This window comes from Oxyura jamaicensis, chromosome Z (assembly GCF_011077185.1).
Source record: "Oxyura jamaicensis isolate SHBP4307 breed ruddy duck chromosome Z, BPBGC_Ojam_1.0, whole genome shotgun sequence".
In the NCBI taxonomy this organism is placed as follows: Eukaryota; Metazoa; Chordata; class Aves; order Anseriformes; family Anatidae; genus Oxyura; species Oxyura jamaicensis.
In genome coordinates this window covers 72,025,996-72,051,442 of record NC_048926.1, presented here as the reverse complement: position 1 = coordinate 72,051,442, position 25,447 = coordinate 72,025,996, and the positions used below count along the sequence as shown (strand labels likewise).

At 37.2% G+C, this 25,447-nt stretch overlaps 1 protein-coding gene across 2 annotated transcripts in view; it reads left to right on the top strand.

The window, feature by feature from the left end:
• RASGRF2 (Ras protein specific guanine nucleotide releasing factor 2) overlaps positions 1-25,447 on the top strand; it is a 139,154-nt gene that overhangs the window by 76,050 nt on the left and 37,657 nt on the right. The window contains exons 14-17 of one of the 2 annotated variants that reach the window (XM_035309818.1): positions 1,264-1,512; positions 1,790-2,178; positions 5,788-5,913; positions 7,143-7,232. In XM_035309818.1, the coding sequence (XP_035165709.1) occupies positions 1,264-1,512; positions 1,790-2,178; positions 5,788-5,913; positions 7,143-7,232 (854 nt within the window). Of the gene's footprint in view, positions 1-1,263; positions 1,513-1,789; positions 2,179-5,784; positions 5,914-7,142; positions 7,233-25,447 lie in introns of both variants that reach the window. The other variant, XM_035309817.1, reaches the window with a different exon arrangement.

Sequence of the window (25,447 nt, the reverse complement as noted above, 5' to 3'; positions counted from 1 at the left end):
TCTACAGTTCTGATTTACCTCTGTTTTACCTACCAATATTAAATATAAATGTTAAAGATTAGAATATACCCATCTGAATACAGAATTAGAGCACATACCTTTAATCCCTGGAAAGAAGACATTTAAACACTTCTGTTACCTACCGAATGTTAACATTAATATCCTTTTCAAATTGTAGATTATGGTGAAGTGAAAGAAAAAAGTCAAGAAAAAGAAATCTTAATTCTAAAAAAAAAACATGCAGAATCTTAACAATGTACACAGATTTGTTCTTCCCTTTATGAAATTTTAATAATCGGTTGGATTTTTAGCATTCATTGGCCTTTAAAGTATTATAGTAAATCATGCCTTTGGATGAATATATTTAGATGAAATAAAAGAAAAAAAAAATCTACTTTTCTGAGGACCCAACTCAAGAAGAATTGTATTTTGCTCAATACAGTGAAGTGTTCAGAATACTTTGATGATGTAAGAAAACCTTACCTCTGCTCTTAAAAAGTCAAAACATTATTGAAATATGTTGTACTTAGCATCCAACCTGTTTTTCTACAAACTAAAGCATCAACTAGTTAAAATGAAGGAAAACCACATATAGAAAAAAACATCATGAGTAGGGCTATGTATATGATTAATTCTTTTTGTGATGTCCAAGCAAAAAAAAATTTTTTTTTTTTTTTTTTTTTTTTCAGAAACAAACCCACTGGAGGGGGGAGTGGTTCTTATTTGAGATGTTTCATTCTGTTCCTGTTTGCTTGCCTTTTTTTTTTCTTAAGTAATTATTAGAGCCTGAGTGCAGGTGTTACATTGTAAGCAAGATTTAAACTTAAATAAGGAGTTAATTTTGCTGTCTTTTGCTGGGGTCCGCTAGTTTATTTTATAAAGTGAGATCCCAGCAGAAAAACTGCAAGCAGTTCACAGTTATATTACAGAAAGCTTCTCACTGCAGTAGCTCTACAGCTTAAAAGAGACAAATGGTAACAATTCTGTCTCCTGTTCCACTTAAGAAATTTAGACTTCATTAATGGTTTCTTAGATTTTGAAATGTAAATTAATTATTTGCCAAAAATGAATCAAAATGGCTTCAATTATGACATCAAATATAACTGAATGGAAGTGAGCTTTCCCACAAATGAAGAGTTTTATTGTGTTGATAGGTATATATTGCCTGGTTCTGTGTTGACAGGAGTGACTGAAGTTATATCACTGCAGTACCATAATAACTCTTCCTCTTCGGTGAAATGTTCTAATTTAATATTTGTGTAGGTCAGATGCTCGTCTTCATAGAGATGACGTTGATATCTGCTTCAGCAAAACTCTGAATTCCTGCAAAGTACCTCAAATCCGTTATGCAAGTGTTGAACGGCTTTTGGAAAGACTAACAGACTTGCGATTTCTAAGTATTGATTTCCTGAATACTTTCCTACATACTTACCGCATATTTACTACTGCAACTATTGTACTGGAAAAACTTTCAGACATATACAGACGGCCCTTCACTTCCATTCCAGTCAGGTGAGCTCTGTTTTTTATCTTCTATGATAAATTTCTTACAGAGTTACCAGGGTGTTGTTTGTTTTCAAACATGATTTTTATTATGTAAATAAATTAAGAAAAAAGTTCATTGTTTGTAAACGGGATGCAAGTTTTTGGATAAGCTTGCCTCCACTTCCTTCCCAGGCTTTGAGAACTAAGTGTCATACAGATTTTGCATGCTCAAATTTGTTTGCAAGTGTTTTCACCTGTTTTGCATTTGTTATTACTATGTTGCTTTCTTGTTTCTTACTCTAAGGTCTTTGGAATTATTTTTTGCTACCAATCAAAATAATAGAGGAGAGTACCTAGTTGATGGGAAGTCACCACATCTCTGTCGCAAGTTTTCTTCTCCTCCTCCACTGTCGCTTTCCAGAACTTCCTCACCTGTCAGAACTCGAAAATTGTCATTGACTTCACCACTGAATTCAAAAATTGGTGCCCTTGATCTCACTACTTCATCTGTGGCAAGCAGTCCTACCTCGACCTATAGCCCTGCCACCTCCCCTCCACCAACAGGTAGCAAGGTACCTCTGGACCTTAGCAAAGGGCCCTCCTCTCCTGAGCAAAGCCCTGGCTCCATAGAGGACAACCTGGAGAATCCTCGCATTGACCTCTGTAACAAACTGAGGAGAAGCATTCGAAGAGGTATTCTATATCGACACAATACTGAATGTAACTTTTGCTAAATGGAGTAGTCTCTAAAGAAAGCTTAACTTATGTCAGAATACTGCAGAGAAGTTTTTTCTTACTTCTTTTTGTTTCATGATCAGAGTAACCTGTGATAATAAAATACTCTGCTCTCTAACTCTTTTCTAGCAGAGGTTGTGAAGCATTTCCACTTCCTTGTTTTTTCTTTTTAGTAGGAGGAGTAGCAGTATGGCAGAATGATATTGTCTGTTTTCCCTTCAGAAGAATGCTGGGAAAAAAGACAGACAGAAATGTTTGATGCCAGTTGCATTTCCTGAGGGAAAAAAGATTTTGGAGCTGTCTCATGAAGTAAAAGTATATTAAGTGAAAAAGAAACAGGAATGTAAAAACATGCTTTAACATGTTTACACAGCAGGGCTAGTTTTTCAGAAGGATTCCATCACTAATCTGAACAAATAAAGTATGTGAGCACTTGGTACATTGTTGAGATTCATGTCATCTGACTGTTATCAATCCAGAAGGCAGACATCTAAAAAAGATGAATTGCTCCTGTGCAAATGCCTCTTTTCCACCAAGGCCTCTGTGAGACACCTTAGAATAGGTACTACTTTCAGAGGGATAAAGCTAGTTGATATAAACCTCACTGTGGACGTCTGGAATGGGAGTGTTGCACATAGAATCACAGAGTCATTTAAGTTGTTCGAAGCAACAAAGTAGCTCTAATTGAGTAGGATGCATGGGTGAATAGTTATTTCTCATTGCTGTTTGGGAATGGAGGGATGGTCTTCTCAACTGGAATAAAAGTAAATCCTAATTTTTTGTACTGTTGTAATGTTAAGCAGAAAATGAGGAAATACAAAAATACTGTTTTCTTCCTAAAACTCATGTTTAGAAATGGTCCTCCAGGGCCTGAGCTACATCCTGAGCAAGTCTGAGCAGAATATGCCGTGATTTTATTTACAATCACTTTAACATTGGAAATTGATAAAACCAAAGAGAAAATAAGACAGAAATTACGAAAAGTAAACTAAGAAAAATATGATTGAAGCATTATGCCTCCTTCCTACTGATGCATTATTTTTACAGGGTATAATGTATTACTTAACACATAATCTTTTCGTCAGGCAAATTAGCCATGTTAGTGTTCTAGGAGCATATGCTTGCCAATTTTTTATGTTTTCATAAAATGCTGATAGGCTGTTATATTTAAACATGTTTTTTTCTGTATGCTGGATGTTTTTAAACGAATTGCATAACAGAATCTAACATACAAAATGAAATAAATTATTTACTATGTAGGGTTGTTCCAATTCTTCTTGTATGCTAGGGTAACCACATTCAAATCAATGTGAAAGCATGTTCCAAAATACAGGCCATGCATTAAATGAATTTTACATACGTAACTACAGTCTTAGATGTAATGTTTTTTGCTACACTTTAAGAATACACCTACTAAAGAATATTATTCTGGTCTACTGTTAGCACCAGGCATTACTGCAGAGGTGTTAACATACTGCATTCCAGTCTGTCGAAGCTGGGAGTGTCATCTGGGCAGCATGAGGAACTTCTGGAAATGGCAAGAATCTCACCTAAATGCTAAATGGCAGTCTCTAGTTCCTTTGGGGATCTCCTACTGAACAGTTTCCACACATTTGGGAAGAATTTGCAACTAGCTAGCTCTGTTCTCCAGGGGAAAGTCCTTTTGTCACAAGGCTGCTTGTAGCATATTCAGGAAGAGGAGTAAGTTTAAAAAGAATTCTCACAAGGAGAATGGAAATGGGTATTGGAAGAACTACAGAATGATGATCTACACATTCCACATCATTCAGACATGGTTCTTTGTTTCAGAAATTTTCTGGGTAAGAAGACCAGTTCTATTTAATCAGGAGACACCATCTCCTTATGGTTAATACTGTTGCTCTGGTACTGCCAGATTTCCAGAAAAACAAAGGTGGCTTATTCTAAATTCAATGTAACTGTACAAATTCAGTTTTCCAAGACTTGTTGTTATGGTGGAGGTTGTTCTTGTTGAATGTGGTCCATTTACATTCCTGTATTTTCACCTCCTTCACCCACTTCCAAAGTTTATTTATATTTTTCTATATTTATAGTACTTACTTTATAGTACTACTAGGCACAGTTGTCATTTGTATCAAATGTAGAATTTATTTTGTCAGTTTTTGAAAATAGTTTTCCCTCATTTAGGAAGTATTCTTTTTGCTATTCTGTAGTTATGATCATTCATTCCTTTCATTATGCTTCTGACAGAAGAATGCCTCCATAGACTATTCAGCTCTGCAGTGTTGTTTGGCCATTTTATTAGGCAGTTTTCTGATTATAGGTGGTTATCCAGCAAAGGTTCTTTTTCATGAGCTCGTATGAAACTTATGACATCACATATCCTTATTACATATGCATTCCACTGAATATTCTGCTGACTTAAATTGCAGTCATAGTGTTGTGGTTTAACCTGGCTGGCAGCTAAACACCACACAGCCGTTCGCTCACCCTCCCCCCTCCCTCTCTGGGATGGGGGAGAGAAACGGGAAAGTGAAGCCTGTGAGTTGAGATAAAGACAGTTTATTAAAATAGAAAATAATAATAATATGTACAAACAAGTGATGCACAATGCAATTGCTCACCACCCGCTGACCAATGCCCAGCCCAACCCCGAGCAGCCGGCCCCCCACCCCGGCTAGCCACCCCTAGGTATTGTTTAGCATGCCGTCAGATGGTATGAAATACCCCTTTGGCCAGTTTGGGTCAGCTGTCCTGGGTCTGTCCCCTCCCAGCTCTTGCTGCACCCCCAGCCTGCCCGCTGGCTGGACAGAGTGAGAAGCTGAAAAGTCCTTGGTAAGCAGTGCTCTGCAGCAATTAAAACATCAGCATGTTATCAGCACTCTTCTCATCCTAATGCAAAACATAGCACCCTACCAGCTACTAGGAGGAAAAATAACTGTCCTAACTGAAACCAGGACACATAGCCAAGCTATTTTTAAAACTGAGAACTTGCTGTTTTTCACCAAATTCTTTATTTAAGAGCTTTTGTGTGACTATATCATAGGTACAAAAGTTTCCTTCCAGAGGATAATTATTGCTGAATCTTCATAAAGCAAAAGATGTATGGCAAGTTCCAAAAGCAGTACCATTTAAATGTGCTATTATATATCAACTATAAAACACAGATTAAACGTGAACAATTTTGTGCTAAATAATATTTATGTGTATAAGGTTTGGTATTTAAACACTGACATAAAATACTATTAATTAATTACCTTTTTTTTTATTATTATTATTATTCCAATGCAGCCTCTTTTGACACACAAATCCTTTTGTGTCATTGCAGTACAGTTCAAATTGCTCAAAGTTGCTTATTTGAAGACTCTCTATCTTTTGGTGTTCATAAACTGAAAGTCCTGAACCACCTGTGTACTCTGTATTCTCTGCAGAGCAGCACTATTTTCATATCTAAGAAAAAATAATCTGACTATGCTCTGTGATTTAAAAAAGCATACTACAAAGCCATATATATTTTTTCCTAGTGACCATAAGTTGTAAAATATGAGTGATCATCCCAGTGCTAACATCCAATTTCTTTTAAAGCAGCAGTTCTAGAATCTGTGTCAGTGGACAGGACTATTCCTGAAAGCACCTCAGCAGTGGATACCACTGAACTTTCCCCAGGTAGATCCCCTTCAACACCACGTCATCTCCGCTATCGTCAATCAGGAGGTAAAAAACTAAATTTCTGCTCTATGTAATTTAAAGAGTTTAAATACGGTAGCTGTAATCTTTGCAGGATACTAGAAGAGAATAATCTATTAATAATGTGTTTTATTTGTATTTTCCTTATTTCTCAAGTATAAAAATAAAAGCCATTAAAATGTGAATTATGACAGTCAATTAATATAGTAAGAACAAGAGACTTGGAAGCATATTAGATCTCTGTATATGATGAAATGTTCTTTAATAGTTTGAACAGGATGTACTAACACTGAATCACTGTTATTCTCAAGACCTTTACAGATTTTTTCAGCTACTAAGGGGACATATTTTGGACACCATATGTAATCATGAAATACAAAATACTCATTATTGTCAATGGGGAATGACTATGTTTGTTTCCTTGTATGAAACTGAAGATTTACAGATGGTGTCGCATTATTCATTCCAAAATTTGAATAAACTGCTCAGTTGAAGAGGAAGAGTGAAAGCTGGATCTCCTCAAATAGTTCTCACACGGCTCTTCAAAATCATTAACAGAGCTGTGAGCTATGTCTCTGAACACTTAAAATGCTGTCATCTCACACAAGCCAGATTTCAAGGCAGTTGTTTGATGCCTGGGATTATAAAAACAAAAACAGAACAGATTCTTCTCAACTGTTAAGTTACTGAGACACTTCAATATTAAACCAACAGTAATCTTTTATTATTAGGTATGGTTACAGTGGGATGGCAAGATTTTGGAGCTGGAAATTGTGAGGAACAGTATTATATTATCCAAGTATTGATCAGAATCAACATTCACAGAACTTCTTATATAGAAATTTTGAGAATTTTTGCAGAACTGTACTTATCTTAAACAGTAATCTCAAAAATGTGTAAACCTCATCAAGATTGGTTAAGATGCTCAGTCCTTTAACATCATTTTTTGTTAGAGCTGATTCTCTGTACCGTTGTTTTTCTTGTTCTGTTTGGTTGATGCTTATTCCTCATCCCTGGCAATGTCTTAATTTTTTCCATAGTGATGTCAATTATAACAACTTGGAAATAAAATTTGAACCACAAATGTCATTGTGATATTTTTATTTCCTTTCATGTAAAATCCTATGACAGTGACAACAGAAAATGTTTTCAACATTTAAACATTAGTGAAGAATTCAAATATTACTGTCACCTAACCTGGAAAAATTCAAAGCTTGTAGTAGTTGTTGATCTTTCTCTGTCTGTTCCCTTTACAGTACAAACTGCTGACAACAGTCACTGTGCCGTTTCTCCTGCTTCTGCTTTTGCTATTGCCACAGCTGCAGCAGGGCATGGGAGTCCACCAGGTGAGAAAAATTTACTATACCAAAGAGAGATAACGTTAAAATACCCGAGTCTCAGAAGGTAAATATTTCTTAGGAACATATTTACCTGAATCCCAAATAGCCTTTGTTATTATTTGTTACTTTAATCTGATTGGTGTCTTATCTTGGCTGGAGTCTTGGCTTCAAATTATTAGGCCAATATGAAATATTTGTAATTTGTAGCTCATTTAATATAAAGGTTTTTCTTAAAACTGTTTGAAATTGTGATAAACTGAACTAAAGGTAAAAAAAAAAAAAAAAAAAAAAAAAAAAACTGTTTTTATAGTAATTAATAAAAACAGTATTTAACCCTGTAAGTGTTTATAGAAGAAATTCAAACACTGGTTTTATCTCACAAATACAATGTAGAATGTAGAATTGTGATTGAATGATTGAGTTGACTTGAATATATAATTCAATTACATTCAAAAGCAACTTGAAAAAACGGCATTAAGAAATATTGAAAGGAAATCCATTCACCAAATTCTCATTTGAAAAAAACTGTTGCCAAAGTCCTTACATATCACAACCTTCTGCTTAACAACAACAAAAAAATAATCCAAATTTAATGGAAAGTCTGTATTTACTGCAAATCAACAGGTCACCATGAAATTGACCCACAAAAGTGACTAACAGGATAAACAACTTAGGGTGTTCTGGTACATCTGCTCTTTTGCATGTTAGGCTGCAGCAATCTGAAAATTTTGTCCCATGAAGCAATTTATGTAACCAGAGTAAAACATCTTTTAGCTGTTTTTCTACTACTCTGTTCTGGGGAACTGTCAGTGACCTTCATTATATCTACATTAAAGAAGGAAAGGGTGAGAATGTATTGAGAAATACCTTTTAGAATAGACACGAATTTTAACAAGTGAGGTCTTCATACTGTATCACATACTTTCAAGAAACTGTTGTGCCTATGTTTTATGGACTCTAAGATTACAAAACTGTTCAGCAAGATTTTGGATGGTCACTATATAAACCAATGATAGTTTTTCTTCCATACTTACATCTGAATCATATTTATTTTGTTTAATATTATATCTGTCACATGTATCCACAATGTCTAAAGTTGTGGGCATTTGCTTTATGAGTGAGTAGGCATCATGCTAAAATAATTCTGGACAAGCATGGATGAGTGTTCGTATTACTTTTGTCTACTTTCTTTGATTATGGGGTGATTACAGAAGTTACATTCAGTTTTAGGAACCTTATAAACGTCACACAAACAGGTATTTAATATATTTTTTTCTGAAGTAATTAATGTCTTCTGACTATGGAATCTGTCATTACCAAGGAATCAGTGACATATTTTGCTTTATAAATAAATAAGAATATATTTACAAGTTGTTCACAGAATACAGTAAAAGTAAAAAAAAAAAAAAAATGTTTTCCACTAGGACCAACATAATTAACAGTTACAGCTTTTGTATTTTAAAAGCACAGCTTCTCAATTCTTGTCACCTAAGTGTGAGGGAAAATAAAATCTACAAGTATGCAACTGAATGAATTTCAAAGCACTAAAAAGGGAGATAATGGCTCTAATATAATTACTTTATTATTATTATTATTATTATTATTATTATTGTATTGCTGTTTGTGGTAGTTCTTCAGAAAAGGTCTACTTACACCTGCTGGCTGATGTAAAAAACAACAAGAAGATTTGTCATACAGATGGACATGATCCCTCATTTATTCAGGTCTCAGTAGTGAATGAGTTTTATGGTTTTTTTTGTCCTTTTTTTCAGTTGGTTCTTGTCCTCATTGGTGCAGATACTATAAAGTGTGACATTTAATATAGTCTTACGTGGAACATAAATATAATGGCAGATGAAATTCAATCCTAATAAATACTAAGTAAATGCTCATGCAAAAAAAAAAAAACAGTCCAAGCTTTACATGTGAAAAGATGGGCTCTGTGCCGAACGTTACTGTTCAAGTTTGAGATCTGAGGATTATAATAGGTATTAACCCATCCTAGTGCTCAGCAGCAGCCAAGAAAGTAAAGGAAACATCAGGAATGGTTATGAAAGAAGCAGAGAACAAAGCTGCCTATGTTGGTTCTGTGCACAGGCTGCAGCCAGCAAGTAGGCTGGGTGGGAAGCCAAAGGTGAAGGTCATTTGAGTACTTTGGCTACTGCAGGTCTTGGTGTGCTTGCCCCTTTGGATGGAGTCTGGATGTAATGCATGTTGGCAAAGTTCTCAGTGTGCTCCATCCACACTGGGGGAATCAATGCTGTGCTTCAGGGGCCTTGATAGTGTTGTCAGGGCACCCCATCTGTTGGGTTCATTTGCTATCTGGGTGTAGGAGATGCACATATAGAGCTATCAGGGCCCAGACAATAGCTCAAGCTTGGTTTGCCTCACCACAACATAGGCTGCACTAGCTTATGAGCTGCTGAAAAGGAAGTGATGGGCACCACTTCATTGCTGTACAGCATGCAGAGCTTCCTGCAGATAAGGAACTGATCGCTGAACGAGAATGGCTCAAGTTCTTATACCCTTCAGCATTTCTTTATAACATACTGATTTTGATGCCATTAATTATAGTTATTGTACAGGTAGCTGCATTTATGATGGCAAGTTGTACTTCTTGTCCTATTGTTTTAGTCCATCTGTCTAATTTAATATTAATCTCTACATATCTTACTCATGGTTTTGGCTACACCCTTCCAGAAAATTAGCATATTACTTGTTTATTTTAGCAACATGATAAAGGTGAATAGAAATACAAAGTGAAAGAAGAAGTTAAATTAAGCACCACAGGTGGACAGCTTAGTTCCTGCATGAATGATAATATGCACAGTAGGGACAAACACAGCTTGTTGTGTCCTTTATATGTCCTTTCTCTTTTGAACTATGTGAAGGATGGCTAGATGGTTCATAGGTTGCTGCAGTTGCAGTGCTCTGTCACCATTAATAGGCTGCTCCATATTCTTCTTCCCAATCCATAAAAATAGGGTAGTATAGTAACATCTGCTACCATAGAAACAGGCAAGCCAAAATCACTTTATTCTCTGATCTTAACAGCTTTCTTCCATTGCAATAAATCTCATTCTTTAGGGAAGAGGGCTCTTCTGAAAGTTATGCAAACATCCTTCTCTAGAACAGTGTAAGACTATCAGTTTTCCTGACTAGATGTAAACTAGTATAAATTCAAGTTGTTGTAGGGACATGTATTCTTTATTTATTCTGAACTACCATCTCAATTTCATCAAACACTGTTTCCTTGCTCCTGAGCACTTCTATTCAGCCACATGCTTCTAAAAGTGGTGGATAAACCCTGAGCAATCAAGAACGTATACCTGCTCAGGGACATTAGCTATCTGAGCTGTTTCCTTATGCCTCAAGAAAATTGGTTCTTGATTTCCGGTTGCATCAGAGACAGCTCCAATAAGCAACTCAAAGGTACCTAGCAGCTCTGTTCTGATGTCTGCCTTCTTCTTTTCTGTAGAGAAAAGTTCCAAAAAAAAATTAATTTCAACAATCTCAGCTTAATGAATGTCCCATCAATCTCTTCTTTTAGCTTTGCACTGAGAGTTAGATAGTCCTTAATTGAAACTTTAGTGAGCTGCAGTGAGACCCAGCTCTCTTCAGGACTGATTTCCATATCTTCTGGGAGCCTGTTTCATGTAGACAGTGTCACAAAAAAGGAGGGAGGTTGTTAATGTGGGAAAGGAATTTCCTGCCTAGATAATCATTTGTAGTTGCACAATATTACAAGAATTAATTAATATAATCTATTACAGCACCTACATCATAGCACTATATAAAAACAATTTACCATATGGAATATAATAAGGTTATTTCTTTTATTTGTTGCTTGTAGAACTTGTGAATTTGCCTGGCTTATCTTTTCACAATTTCTTCAAACATGTTATTGCTTCTTTTTCTCCTTACCTTTTATTTTTCTCAGTTTTGCACAGAATCAGAACATAGTCTCAAGATCTGTGATACTATCATGCACTGATTTTTAAAGAAAATATTTTAGCATTCATTTATTGAATCTGCTTGCTATGCATGCAGGCCATCATGCATATTAATATACATAAACTGTGAAAGTGTTCTGTATGACTAGAATAGATTAAAATTTCACTTCAAATCTTGAACAGTTGTATGGATGAAGACAAATTAAGGAAATAATGCTATACTGTTTTTGTAGAATCATATTATTATTGAACGGTTTGGGTTGGAAAGGCCTTGAAAAACCATATAAATCCAATCCCCCTGCCATAAGCAGGGACACCTCCCACTTCAACAGGTCACTGTCCTTCAGCACTTCCACCTTCTCTAGGCAACCTGTTCCAGTGCCTCACCACCCTCTGAGGGAAGAATTTCTTCCTTATATCTAATATAAACCTACCCTCTTTGAGTTTAAAACCATTCCCCCGTCCTATCATTATCTGCCCTTGTAAAAAGTCTCTCCCCATCTTTATTGTAAGCCCTCTTTAAGTCCTGAAAGGCTGCAATAAGTCCTCCCCAGAGTCTTCTCTTCTCCAGAATAAACAACCACAGTCCTCTCAGCCTTTCTTTGTAAGAGAAGTGCTGCAGCTTCCGATCATCTTTGTGTCTCTCGTCTGGACCCACTCCAACAAGTCCATGTCTTTCTTGTGCTGGGGGCTGCAGACTGGGATGCTGTACTCCAGGTGGGGTCTCATGAGAGCAGAGCAGGGGAGGAGAATCACCTCCTTCAACTGGCTAATTACACTTCTTTTGGTGCAGCCCAGGATACAATAGTTTTCTGGGCTGCAAGTGCATATTGCCAGCTTGTGTTGAGTTTTTCATCCACCAGTACCCCCCAAATCCCTTCTCCATAAGAATGCTCTCAATCTGCTTGTTGCTCAGCCTGTATTCTTGTTTGGGATTACCCTGAGCAAGGTGCTGGACCTTGCACTTGGCCTTGTTGAACTTCATGAGGTTCACATGGGCCCATTTCTCAAGCCTGTCCATGTCCCTCCAGATGGCATTCCGTCCTTGTGAAGTGTCAACTACACCACTCGGCTTGGTGTAATTCACAAACCTGTTGAGGATGCACTCAATCCCATTGTCTATGACATTAACAAAGATATTAAACAATACTGGTCCTAATGCAGATGCCTGAGAGACACTACTTGTTGCTGATCACCTGGATGTTGAGCTGTTGACAGCAACTCTCTGGATGTGGCCATCTAGCCAATTCCTTTTCCTCCATCAATCATCCATGCCCCTCCAAACCAGAGACAAGTATATTTTGTGGGACCATGTCAAGGTGTTACAGAAGACCAGGCAGATGACCATCGTTCAGTTTTCCCTTGTCAACTGATGCAGTCACTCCAGCATGGAAGGTCACCAGATTGGCCAGGCATGATTTGTCCTTGGCAAATGATGAATAAAACAAAAAGTACTTAAGAGCATAGCAAACATAACTTTCTGCTTTACTAAGAAAGTCTAACACAATTTTAAGACAAATAGTTAATCTTGAATTGATCATTTTATTTTGAAACTTTTCTACTGAACAGGGGCTTCAGGGAGATTATTTTGACAAATCCTAAATTCAAGATCTAAATTAATCTTCTATACTCTGAGTATTTTTATAGTCTTAGCAGAAATGCCTAAACAACTTAGAGAAGCATATTTTTTCCTCAAATAAAATTAGAAACACAGAATCTCCTGACATGGAAAACAAATGTTAGACAATAAGCAAATACTCAACCCCAACCAAACAGACATATATATTATTCCCTCATGAGCGTGGCAGCTTTTAACCAACAACACTGTCATCCCATTTCAAGTTGGGTACTTTGGTATTTCCAGCATGCTGCAAAGCTGCCTTCTTCCTCCTACAGCATGCTGATCTCCACTGTAAAGAATGTTCCATTTTTCACAAGAACAAGGTGACATATTATGAGAGAGGATAGGAGTAGGATGGAAGCTTGTAGCTGGCAGGAGGGCCTGGCTTCTTCAGTATAAGCATTTGTTTTTTAAAACACGTATGAAAGGGAGAGGAGAGTAAGTGAAAAAGAAGTAGAAAAAACGAGTCTTTGGGGGAGTATCTCTGACAAACATGATTTGTATGTAGGAAAATGGGCCCCATGCTATCAAAGGAGGTGAGATGATTTTATTATTTATAATTCTAGTGATTTAAAAGCGTAATTAAAATAACAGCTTGAAGCTTCAAAGCGTCTACAAAAAAAAATAAATTGCTTATGTACTGTCCCTTTCAATTAATTGCCCGAACATATCTCTGGTGGTAAGTTAACTGACTTGAGCTATTTACCGAAGTGTTATTCAGGAGAGAGAATTTTTCCTAAGGCCTTTGAATTTTGAAGCTTCTACCCTATGAAAGAACATTTCAAAAAAATCACTCAGTCAGTATTCATGTCCATTATGTAGAGGAACTATAACCAAGTTCCTTATAATATTCACTGGATATTCCTATAGATTACAGTAAGGGTTCAGAGAAACAATCTAAATTGCCCTTGGTTTTTGTGTAGCAAAATTGATTGGCCTGTTTATCCAGCAATTTTCTGGTATCATGTGCTTTTTCCATAGCTCTTTGCATGTCTGCAGAAGTGATCAGACAGGCCTTCGCAGCTGCAGCAGATTCTCAGCAAAGCAAGCACAAAACCTGCACCATTGATTGCTAGTTGAAGCTGCTAAATGCAAGCAGTGTCTTTCTTTAAAGTGATTCCATTTGCCTGGGCATTAAAAAGTACCTGCTGTTGCTACTTCCACACGCTACCACTGAAAAATAGTTTCCATTGTTGACAATGCATCTAATATGGTTTGTGAGTTTGCAGGTCTATGGTCCTGCAGTTGTGTTGCTGTCTATGGAGGTGTCAGATTCTGTTGTTAATCATGGCCTTTAAACTATGTATAAAAAGTTTTATGATACTTTCCACTGATAATCAGTTATGCTTTATTACACTAATTAGATGCATTAGCTATGCATTAGTGATGGAAAAGATGTACAGAAAAATTGTACAGTATAAATGTCTCAGTTATTTTGACTCAGCTATTTTGCAGGAATAAATTATTGTGGACCATTTGTACTTTATAGTTATGTATTGTAGTGTATTTGACACGTCTGATATAAAGCTGCCAAACCTTGATTGTAGAGCAATTGAGCACAGATGAGGATAATCAGTGTTGAAATTCTGATGTGAAAATGAATACAGAAAGATCTCATCAGAGGTGCTGCAGGTATTTTTCTGCAGTAAAGTGTCCTAATAGTAATAGAATAACAAATAGAAATGGACTTTTGTAAATTACAGCTATGGTTTCCAGGCTGACATATTTTCTCTTGAAAGCTGCATAAATACTGAAGGTATGCCAGATTAGTCCTGTGAACTCTGAATTGGACACATTAGCCCTGCTTTGATTGCTGTCACACTATTAGACAAAGAACAATCAGCTAAAAGTAAAAATTCCTGTTTCATAGAGACCCAAATGACACAATGTGTCATGTGGAGGCCTTTCCATTTTGATAAATCAAGCACAGATTGATTATGACTGATTGCTTATGTAAAAGGCTAAAATTAGTATGAGAAAGTTCAGCAAAGGTTTTTAGTGAGAGCTGCTCAGCTTATTTTAGGTTGTGACCAGTGGTGTTTTTCTGCAGGACTTCAAACTATTAGCCAGCTCCTGGTGTGGCAATATTTTTGGTTTACTTTGTTTGTTTTGGCATAAGGAATTGGAATTAGAGAATGACACTTTGTACCAAATGATACAAGAGAGATCCTATGTGCATGTTTGTGTGTTCATGTGCCTATGGTGATATATATGATTGTGACAAGAGGAGGCACTGCAGCTTCACATACTGTTGCCAGTATGGTGCACTCAGCACTTCAGCGGGTTAGTGTGACTTGGGAGGCATGCCCATGCAAAATTATGAAGGTATACAATCCCAGTGGGAGCCCACTGATGTCTGAAATGGAAAAGCATGTAGAAACATAAATTATGTTTAAATCATACGTAGTATTTCCTTATTAGATACCATCTTGCACACAGATTTATGTGAATATTTAGTTCCACATTCAAGGATACCAGCTATACTGTTCAGGGGGTATTTTCCTAATTTTGAACATAGGAATAATAATTTAGCATTACACAGTTATGCTTCATAAAACAGATTCTGGAGTAGGAAGTTAAATTAATATGGAAATTATTAAGGGGAGATTAGAATTAAGTGAGATTAGTAAGGGAGACATGTGAACTGTTTTTTTCATTGTGAGAGCACAGACAGAGAGAGATTTCCTTGCCATGGTGAATGTTACATGAAGGAAGTATGATATCTGACAGAGATTATGAGATGGACTCTACATTATGTAGATAGTAAGGTAATGCACTTCTGTATTATTACTGTACTCAACGTTTCATATTATATCAGTGGTTATAAGCCAACCTTTGAAAAGGTATATAATTCTTTATTGGCTTGTATATAAGAAGTATCTATGTCTACAGTCAAACCAGAGAATTTGTGTCTTTTTAAAGCTGATTTTCAGTATTTTGGCATAAACATTGCTACTAGTACTAGTTACAGTAATTTTGCACTCAGTAATTTTCTTGTTTATAACATCTCATCTTCTGTACTGGAAAAGCTTTGTCAAACATTTTCCTTAAGAATCCAGACCTGAAAAAAAATCATGATGGTGATATCCCAATTGGTAATTTAGATTCAAAGAATTTTATCGTCTGTGGTTCTGTAGCTTAACTCAGTCCTGCTTTTCACAGGAGTAAATTGGCACAACTGGGTCACAAGTATCACAAAGATTATTTCTAAGCAGTTGGAAGATGGCCATAATTTTAACTACCATGATTTAGGTAGCATGTTTCCATGTGGAACTCCTGTCGTGTTTGTGCAATATCATCCGATCAGTGACATCATGGTTCCAGGCATGGTTAGCAATCCTGTTAAGGTTGTGTACCTCCCTTCCCACTCCCTGCTTTATGGTCAGGATCTGCAATGTTTAGATACAAGAAAAAAAAGGGTTCATGTGGGAATTGGTATCCTCCCCTCATATTTTATGCATAACAACCAAGTGTTTCACAACCCCCCCCCCCCCCCTTTTTTTTTTTTTTTCCTTCTAGTTGTTTTACCTAATGGCTTTAGCCAGGAACTGGAAAACTGACTACTAGTTCCTTCTTGGGAACATGTTATAATGAGATTTCCAGACCAATTCATGCAGATTTAGGAAAGTTTGCGAAGCTCTGAGACCTGAATATTGCATAGCTTCCTTCAGTTCCACATTTTGATTGAAGAACTGGAAGTGAAGCTGGGTGGGAAATAATTATTGACTTACTCTACACCTTACACTGTTCTTCATCAAAAACAGTGTAACAGTTAACCAGAAGCATACACTAACCAGTTTTCTTTCCTTGCAGCAGGAGAGTTTTTAGGAGTTGCCCTGATGTCCCTTCTGGAGTTAGACACAGCTAGCGTTCATGTTGTAGCAAGACCTGCTGGGCTGGCTGCAGTGAAGAGAGTGTTTTCTGTGGGGCTGCAGGGGTCTGGCTGTGGTGGATTTACTCAGATGGGCAGCCAAGCTCCACCACAGCCACTGTCTCACTCCCACTCCTCAAAGGGAAAGGGGGAGAAAATAGGATGAAAAAGTCTCAAGGGCTGATAAAAGGACAGGGAGGGAGATCACTCAGCAATTATAGGGACAGGAAAAACAGACTAAGGATTGTGAGATTAGAGAAATTTATTACCTTTTACTAACAAGTTTTACAAGTGAAAAACAAACAAAAAATAAATAAAACCACCTTGCCCCATCCACCCTCTTCCACCTCTTCCCCCCAGTTGGTGCAGGGGAACAGGGAATGGGGGCTGCGGCCGCTCCTTCACAGACACTCTCTGCCCCTGTTCCACATGGAGTCCCTCCCACAGGATGCCGTCCTTCCCGAACTGAGCCTGCAGGGGCTGCCACAGGCAGCAGCTCTTCAAGAACTGCTCCCACATGGCTCTGTACCATGGGATCCATCCATCCCCCAGGAGCAAACTGCTCCAGCACAGGTCCCCCACGGGTGGCAGCTCCCCCCAGACCCCTTGCTCCTGCGTGGGCTCCTCTCCACGGGCTGCAGCTCTGGCCTGGGGCCTGCTCCTGCAGGGGCTCTCCATGGGCCGCAGCCTCCTCCAGGCCTCATCCACCTGCTCCACCGGGGGCTCCTCCACGGGCTGCAGCATGGCAATCTGCTCCATGTGGGACCCATGGACTGCAGGGGGACAGCCTCCTCCACTAGGGGCCTCTCCACAGGCTGCAGGGGAACTGCTGCTGCATGCCTGGAGCACCTCCTACCCTCAACTTGGGGGCTGCAGGTCTGGTTCTCATTCCTTCCTCTCCCATCTGCTGTTGTGCAGCATTCCTCTTTCCCCCCCTCCCCCCCCCCTTTCTTAACTCTGCTCTCACAGAGGTGCAACCAACATCCCTTACTGGCTCATATCTGGCCAGTGGCAGTTCCCTTTTAGAGCTGGATGAAACTGGCCATCATCTGACATGGCACAGCTTCTGGACTCTTCTCACAGAGGCCACCCCTACAGCTCCCTTCTACCAAAACCTTGCCACATAAACCCAGCACACCGAGTACAGTGCCATGGCAGAAGCAAACATCCTTTTGTTGTAGGCTGTATTTTAAACACGTGTTCACCAAAGCTGCTTTTGTGAGGCATTCGTGTATGTTTTCTCCTGCTAGAGGATATTTTACTGGAAATTCAATAGGGAAATGAAAATAGAGATTAAAACTAATTTGTTTGGAATCTGCCTTCTAATTTGATAACCCTGAATATTATTCCTTACCTCCAAATATTCACCTACTCTGTAGTGAATTTGAATAGACTTTTATTTTTGTTCCTGAATTAGGAGTCTTTTAAATTTAACAAAATTGTTGCTTAGCAATTTTAGTTAACTGGCTAAACATTCACTTTCAAATTGAGTTGAATCTCCCCTTACAGTTTCAATAGAGCAATAACTTTGAATTGAAACAATGACTTCAAAATGAAGTTTATTTATTTATTTTTTTTATCAGGTGATCCCTGCTTTTGTGAATTAAGAGTCAGAGGAAAATGATGATTTTTCTCACTTTATTGGAAAATTAGGAAACATTTATGGGTTCCCCTGTCATAAATTAATTTCTTATTTAAGCTTACTAGAGAAGTTGACTCACAGGGAAAAAAAAAAAAAAAAAAAAAAAGTATTTGCCCTGAACAATTCCTAAGTTATGACAGACACTATGAACCATGTGTTTCCTGACCTATTGCACTAGACTATGAGCAGCTGCACAGAAAACTCTGTTTCATAGATTCATAAAGGCACAGTGGTACTCAGAGAAACATTTTTTCTTTATCTGAGAAAGAAGACTAGCAGAGTATCTATTCCTGTCCCCCAGTGCTGGGTCACCATGATCCTACTGTGATTAATTGGATGGGGTATGATGAACCTTTATTTTCCAATAGTTCAGCTGAGCTTTTGTGGTAAGCTCTTAGGTTGTATCTCACTCTGCTTTCCTAAGCTGAGGAAAGAAGCTGGAATGGAACTTTGACTACTGCAAGGAAGAAAATAAATCCTAAGACGTTGACATTGCAATTTGGACTAAGAGGTCTAGGTTCATAATGAATGCAGGTTTGTTTAGATTCCCTGTTGTCTTCCTTATATTTGGTGCACCACATTGTGTATATGACCCTTGTTATATCAGGGAGAAAAGTTTAGGGAGGATTTTTTATTATGTTTTGTTGTGTTGTTTGTTGTTGTTTTTCATTTTTTGTTTTCTGAGCCTAAATGTTGCTTGTATGATTAGTGTTTCTTTACTTTACTTTTGAGTTGCTTGATTTGTGACCCAGACATAAATGGTCTGGAAGATGGACATTTTGTTCAGAATTTTTTGTTGGCTGATTTGCATCCTGCCAATTTTTCTTTTGCATGACAGTTGACTCCATTCACAGATGGTCTGAAAAGTGATACAGTTGGCTCTTTGCAAGTCTCACCTCCTTACAATTCAACCTTTACTCTTATTGTCATGAACAAATTGAATAACTTCGCAAAATAGTTCCTTTAGCTTATGTAAAAAGCACAGGACAGCTAATGCAAAAATTCCAAGAGCCCTTTTCTGCAATTTTCTGTTTCTAGCTATATGTGTTCTCATATAATTTATTTTAACATTTCAGGCCTGGCACACTGAGCATTTTAAAGGTCTGAAAGCTTGCTTTGAATAGTTCTTGAAAAGGCTGTGAGCATTATGTAAAAAAGATTTATTTGCTTTGCTTCGCTTTTAAATCGCTGATAAAGCAGGCTGAAAATATAGACAATCTGTAATTAAATATAAATAAAAAACTGAAGATTACTTGAAATGCAGAAATACATCAGCAGGTAAAAATTACTTATATATTCTTTGCATGAGACATAGCATGAATCGGGACAAACGCACTTGGCTGATGTACAAATTCAAAGGTATATCAACTGTAAGGTTAACATTCTTGTCATTATTTATGGAAGATAATTCAGACATTACCAAAGTGAAAAAGTGTCTAAGATGTACTAAAACAATCACAAATATAATTGTTATGGTAGGCTGTTCAAAAAGCCTTTTATTCTTTGTCAATTGTTCCCTATAGGTCTGTTACATACATAAATCATAGGAAAAAAATCTGCTGTCACATTGAAAATTTGTTGTGATATTCTACAATGTGCAAACACAAATGGCAACACAGCTTTTGAAACTGAAGATCTCTTCTTTCATAGAAATATGTTTATAAATAAGTACACAAGATTTGGATGGTCTGCCCTAAGACTTCACCACAAAACTGGACTAGGATTTTATGGATACATGCAAACATGTATCCATGTATTACTGCTGAATTTTATTTACAAAAACAATAACATACAAGTGTATAAGCTATAACTACAACTATGTTTTCAGTGTTCTGCAACTTTTAATTTTTTTATGACCTTCTGACATGCTCTTCTGAACGAATATCTTAATTAAAAATAAAAATAAAAATCCCAATAGTATGTGCCAGGCATCCTTATAGCAGTAACCTTCTTTAAAAGGATTTTTAAAGGACAAATTTTCACATCTGAGCTGTTGAGTTTAAAAGAGGATTTTCATTTTTCATGGTACCCATATTTTAACCATATAATCTTCTAAATTATTGTAATTCTCAGACCAATTTTAACATTATGATTAGGACTTAGAATAGAATATTGATTTTAAGCATATTCTTTAAGCATCTTTTTCCTTGCCCATCCATTAAACTAAAATTATTTCATTGGGCAGATATATTGATAGACTTCTGGGTTTAGTTCAAGTTTACAGCATAATAACGACATAGCTTCTTCATCCCAATGTTATGTTCTTTAAATTTCTATGATTAGAAAAATCCTTTCTAAAGCAAGACTCATTTTAAAATAGTTTACCAACCTTTCCTTTAAACATTTTGGAGAATTTAAACATAGTCACTATAGCTCTATCTGTGTTACACTATTGTACATCAGCTAGTGTATGTGAAGCCCATGGGATTTACCTTACTAAGACTATAATCTCTTGACTTGATTTGATAGATTGAATTTGCAGTAGAGGCTTTAGGCAGAAGAATCAAACAGAGACTTGGAATTATTTCTGACGTGGGTGGTTACAACAGGGATTTTCAGCAGCATATTTCTTAGAACAAAATGATTTCATATATCCCAAGGACCAGTGAAAGTGAAATTAAAAGCCTGAAATGCATGGGGCACTTGATTTCTTCTGCTTTTTAGTAGCCACTTCTTCTAATGCGGTATGAGCTGAAAACCCATTATGAAACCAATTCAAACCATGGAATGGTGAACGATTAAATATGCCTCTCTCAGACTGGGGTAGCCTGGAAATCATGGCTAGACTTGATATTCCTACTTTCATGGCTTGGACTGCTCATATGACCTATTCCATTATAAATCTGAATGTGCACATTTGCTAATTGCTGAAGAAGAAAGAAGAACTCCATTATTGATCAAATATGCTGTTCTGTATTCAGTGAGTGGGAATTCATAATCTTTTTTTCCTTCTTTTCATCTCAGTTAATATAAAAGGTCTTCTTTTCCAGCTCTGCCATTCTTCAGCTAGCTATCGGATGGCAACGTGATATCGTAATTAAAGAAATGAAAAGGAGACCAGAATCCTTGGCAGTTTAGATTTCTTATCATTATTAGACTGCTTGCTCTCTGACACTTTTCTATTTGAATGTATGAAACCTAATTACTTGCTTGAGAATATATGACCAATAAAGATGTATATCTTTAAAACTGTCATCCAGACTTTTGGGGTATGTCAAGGAAAATCTTTTATAATTAGTTTTTTAGTGTGATGAGTATATTGGAAAGACTTTTTTGTGTGCATGCATGTGTACTGCGTATACTGGAGAGACTTTTTTTCAGTTTTAATCTCTGGATGAAAATTGCTTTGCTCCAAGCCTGGGGTTTGTATTTATGCTTTATCCAGGCCAGAAAGTAACACCGATGTTTGCCAAGCCTAAGCTTTAAGGATTTGAGCCAGGCTGAATCATGAAGATGGCTTACAACCCATGAGTGTACTTAGCAGAAGAAAGAAAAAAAACACAAGGCAGAGAAGAATATTTGACACTTTCTGTTGTTATTGTTGTTGTTAATTTGTCATCTTTTTTTGTGAACCATGAACATTCTCCTTCCCCCTCACCTGGACTCTGCAGGGTTTTTGCTTTGACCTCCTCAAAGGCTGAAGTGCATTTTTCTCCTGTTAGATGCTAATGCATCTTCAGTATCTGATTCTAGATAATTTAGTGAAACTGATACATAAAATCCATTTCTGAAATATTTTTGTTAAGAAAGACACTAGAGACTAGTTGAATTTACTCTTTATAATTCAAACAAATTACCCCTAGATTTTGTGAGCTTGTTTTTTTATATATATATATATCAATAAATCATTGAAAATATCTATTATCGATCTATTATCGATCATCTATCATCAAAACTTTTGACAAATTCATTACTTTGGTCAGGAATGTACTGCTACATTAATGAAGAAAGACAAAATGCAGATACTACAGGTACTGCAACTAGACTCAGAGCTTTTGGACATCTTAATCAGAATAGAAAGCAACTATCCATTAATCAATTTCTTTGGGATACAAAGTGCCAAATTTAATATAGTATAAATGTTTCTCTTGAGTGGGGTGGGAGTGAATTTTAAACAGGAAATAATGTAAATTTCCAATAGAGTCAGGTTTGCTTTGCAGAACAAGAAAAAGCAGAAAAGAATTGTGCTGTGGAGACTTCGCAGTAGCTTTTGATGGGAGGGTCTATTTTCTGTCTCACATTAGCATGCAATGAGATCTTTAAGTCCAGTCCAGACTGTAAGATTTCCAAAGGTGGAAACACTGACACATGGCGCCTGCAGTTCTTGATTCTTTGTGTGTTTTTGCTTTATGAATAGGATAGATAATACCATCTACCACTGGAAAGTGTTTTAGACTTTCCTGTAAGAAGAGCTACCTACATACAAGATATTGTCATAATTTAATCTGCTTGTATCTTCAGGTATTCGGTTTCAGCACCTTCTTTTTCTTATCTTTGGTGATAATGGAAGCTTCAAAACTATTGATTTTGATTCATTTTTGCATGTAATAAAAACATCTTAAGGTTAAACTATATTTTGCATAACAATCTAAAGACAAGTGCATGAGCAGAGTGATTAAATTGTATTGAAAGAGGTAGTTCACTGAAAGTAACAAAGCTGGAATGTTACCATTATAGAATCATAGAATCATTTAGGTCAAAGAAGACCTCTATGATCATCTAGATCAATCTTTAACTTAGTACTGAAGTCCACCTCTAAACCATAAAAGGCCTGAAGGTGCACCAGGGGAGGTTCAGTTTGGAAATTAGGATAATTTTTTTCTCGGAAGGAGTGGTTAGGCATTGGAATGGTTTGCCCAGGGAGGTGGTGGAGTCATCGTCCCTTGGGGTGTTTAAGGAAAGGCTGGATGTGGAAGGGGGACTTGGTTTAGTAGTTAATATTGGTGGTAGGGGGACAGTTGGACCAGAAGATCTTGGAGGTCTTTTCCAACCTTAGTAATTCTATTATCTACATGCCTCTGAAGACCGCCAGTGAGGGTGACTCAACCACTTCCCTGGGCAGCCTATTCCAATGATGCACAATGCTTTCAGTAAAGAGATTTTTCTTAATTTAACCTAAACCTCCCCTAGTGCAACTTAAGCCCATTGTCTTATCCTTTGTGCCTGATCCCCACCTCACTAGAACCTCCTTTAAGGAAGTAGTAAAGCATGATAATGTCTCTCCCCTCAGCCTTCTCTTATCTAGGCTAAACAACCCCAGCTCCTTCAGCTGCTCCTTGTAAGACTTGATCTCTAGACCCTTCACCGACTTTTGCCCTTCTTTGGACACATTCCAGCACCTCAATGTCTTTCTTATATTGAGAGGCCCAAAACTGCTAAAAGCCTAACAGGAAACTGTTTGGTAGAATGCTCTCTGAGATATATCCTAGAGGTGTAATTAAAACTTTTTATGCCTTGTAGTTCAACATCTGGCAGAGCAAATGTGGTGTGGCCCAGCAAGGTTCTGGCTCTCACCTATTTTTTTGCAGTAGGTAAGATAGCTTGCAATTCCTGCTAGACTGGCATCACTGTTCACCTGTTGCAAAGATAATCAGGATTGGAGAATAGCTAGAATTTAGGTTACCTTTTGTAGTGTGAAAAGCAGCAGGCACATAATTGGCAGTATGATCATGAAGAACCAGATAATGGTTGTACACTGGGCTTCTCAAAATACTCATAAACATGTATGGAATAGTTGCTAGTTGCCATGGTGTCTCAATTTTTTGTTTGGAGTTATATTGGGAGTGTATTAGGTGAGCTGAGAGAGAAGAAACTAAGAAGTGGCAGTAAAGCTGATGCACTTTCTTTTCTTCTAGAAATGTACACTTTGAAAATTGCAGGCAATACGGTGATGGCACTTTCAAAGTTGACTGCTCCCTGTTCAGGTTGCTTCTGTTGTGGCTTAATCAGCTTAGTCTGTGGCTATCAGTTCCTTTCCCAAAGTCCACAGGACTTTGAAAGTCAGGAGAAGCAAAAGCAATGCTAGTGAAGGAGTTGGTTTTGCATGTCTCTGCTCTCTGCTTTTATATTAATTCTGCTATGGCAATAAGTTTTTTTCCTTCCTTCCTTCCTTCCTTCCTTCCTTCCTTCCTTCCTTCCTTCCTTCCTTCCTTCCGTCCTTCCTTCCTTCCTTCCTTCCTTCCTTCCTTCCTTCCTTCCTTCCTTCCTTCCTTTCTTTCTTCTGTTTAGACCTTTCCTTTCCAAGTTGGAAGACCAGAAAGTAACTATACTTACTGATCTTACTTCCTTTCTGAAATTTTTGCTGTTTTTTTCTGAATTTTATAATATTCCTGAAGTTAATACAATTTTTCTGTGCAAGAACATTTCTATGTTCTTGAGTACCATTTTTTTTTACGTGTTCTCACATTTTAGTTAATGAAAAGACTTGTTCAATAACTGTAAGAACTTCTGAAATCTCTTTTGTTTGCATGGTCAATATTGACTAAATTTTATTTAGAGTGTTAATATGACAGAACTCTCTTAGTATCAGGAATAGTACAGTTCAAGACTTTGAATGGTGGGTATTTTTAACAGTTGCTGTACTCTCTGTGAGGGAGCTCTCACATTGGTTTTGAATATATCTGCTGGTAGCTACCTACATGTAATTTTACACTTACATCTTATGCTGTGTAGGTGAATAGATCAAAACAAGGTGGCTCTTTTCTACAATTGTAATGAAAAATTTGTGTATATATTCACTGAAGAATCTAGAGATTCGTAGCAGTTTTAAAATAACTTCTAATTTTGAGTCTAATCTAATAAATCTGTGCCTGATGGGCATTTTTATGGTGTTGATGGTAACCATCTTTACTACATGCTTTGTAGTCCCTGACTACCATTTCAGTTACCATAAGAGCCAGCGGTGACATAAACAGCATTCAAAAGATTCTCACTTTGCAGCATCTTCTGGTGGTGGACCTAGTGAAGATTACCTGCTTTGCTTCTGTATGTCTCTCCACACTGGTCAGTGATGACTGGCATGTCTCCATCTTTGTGAGGAACAGTTCTTTGTCTCTGTTGTAGTGCAAGTCCCCAGCATTGCCCAGGACGTTTGATCACCCTTTTTTGATGTGGGAGCATAATCAGTTCCTTTGT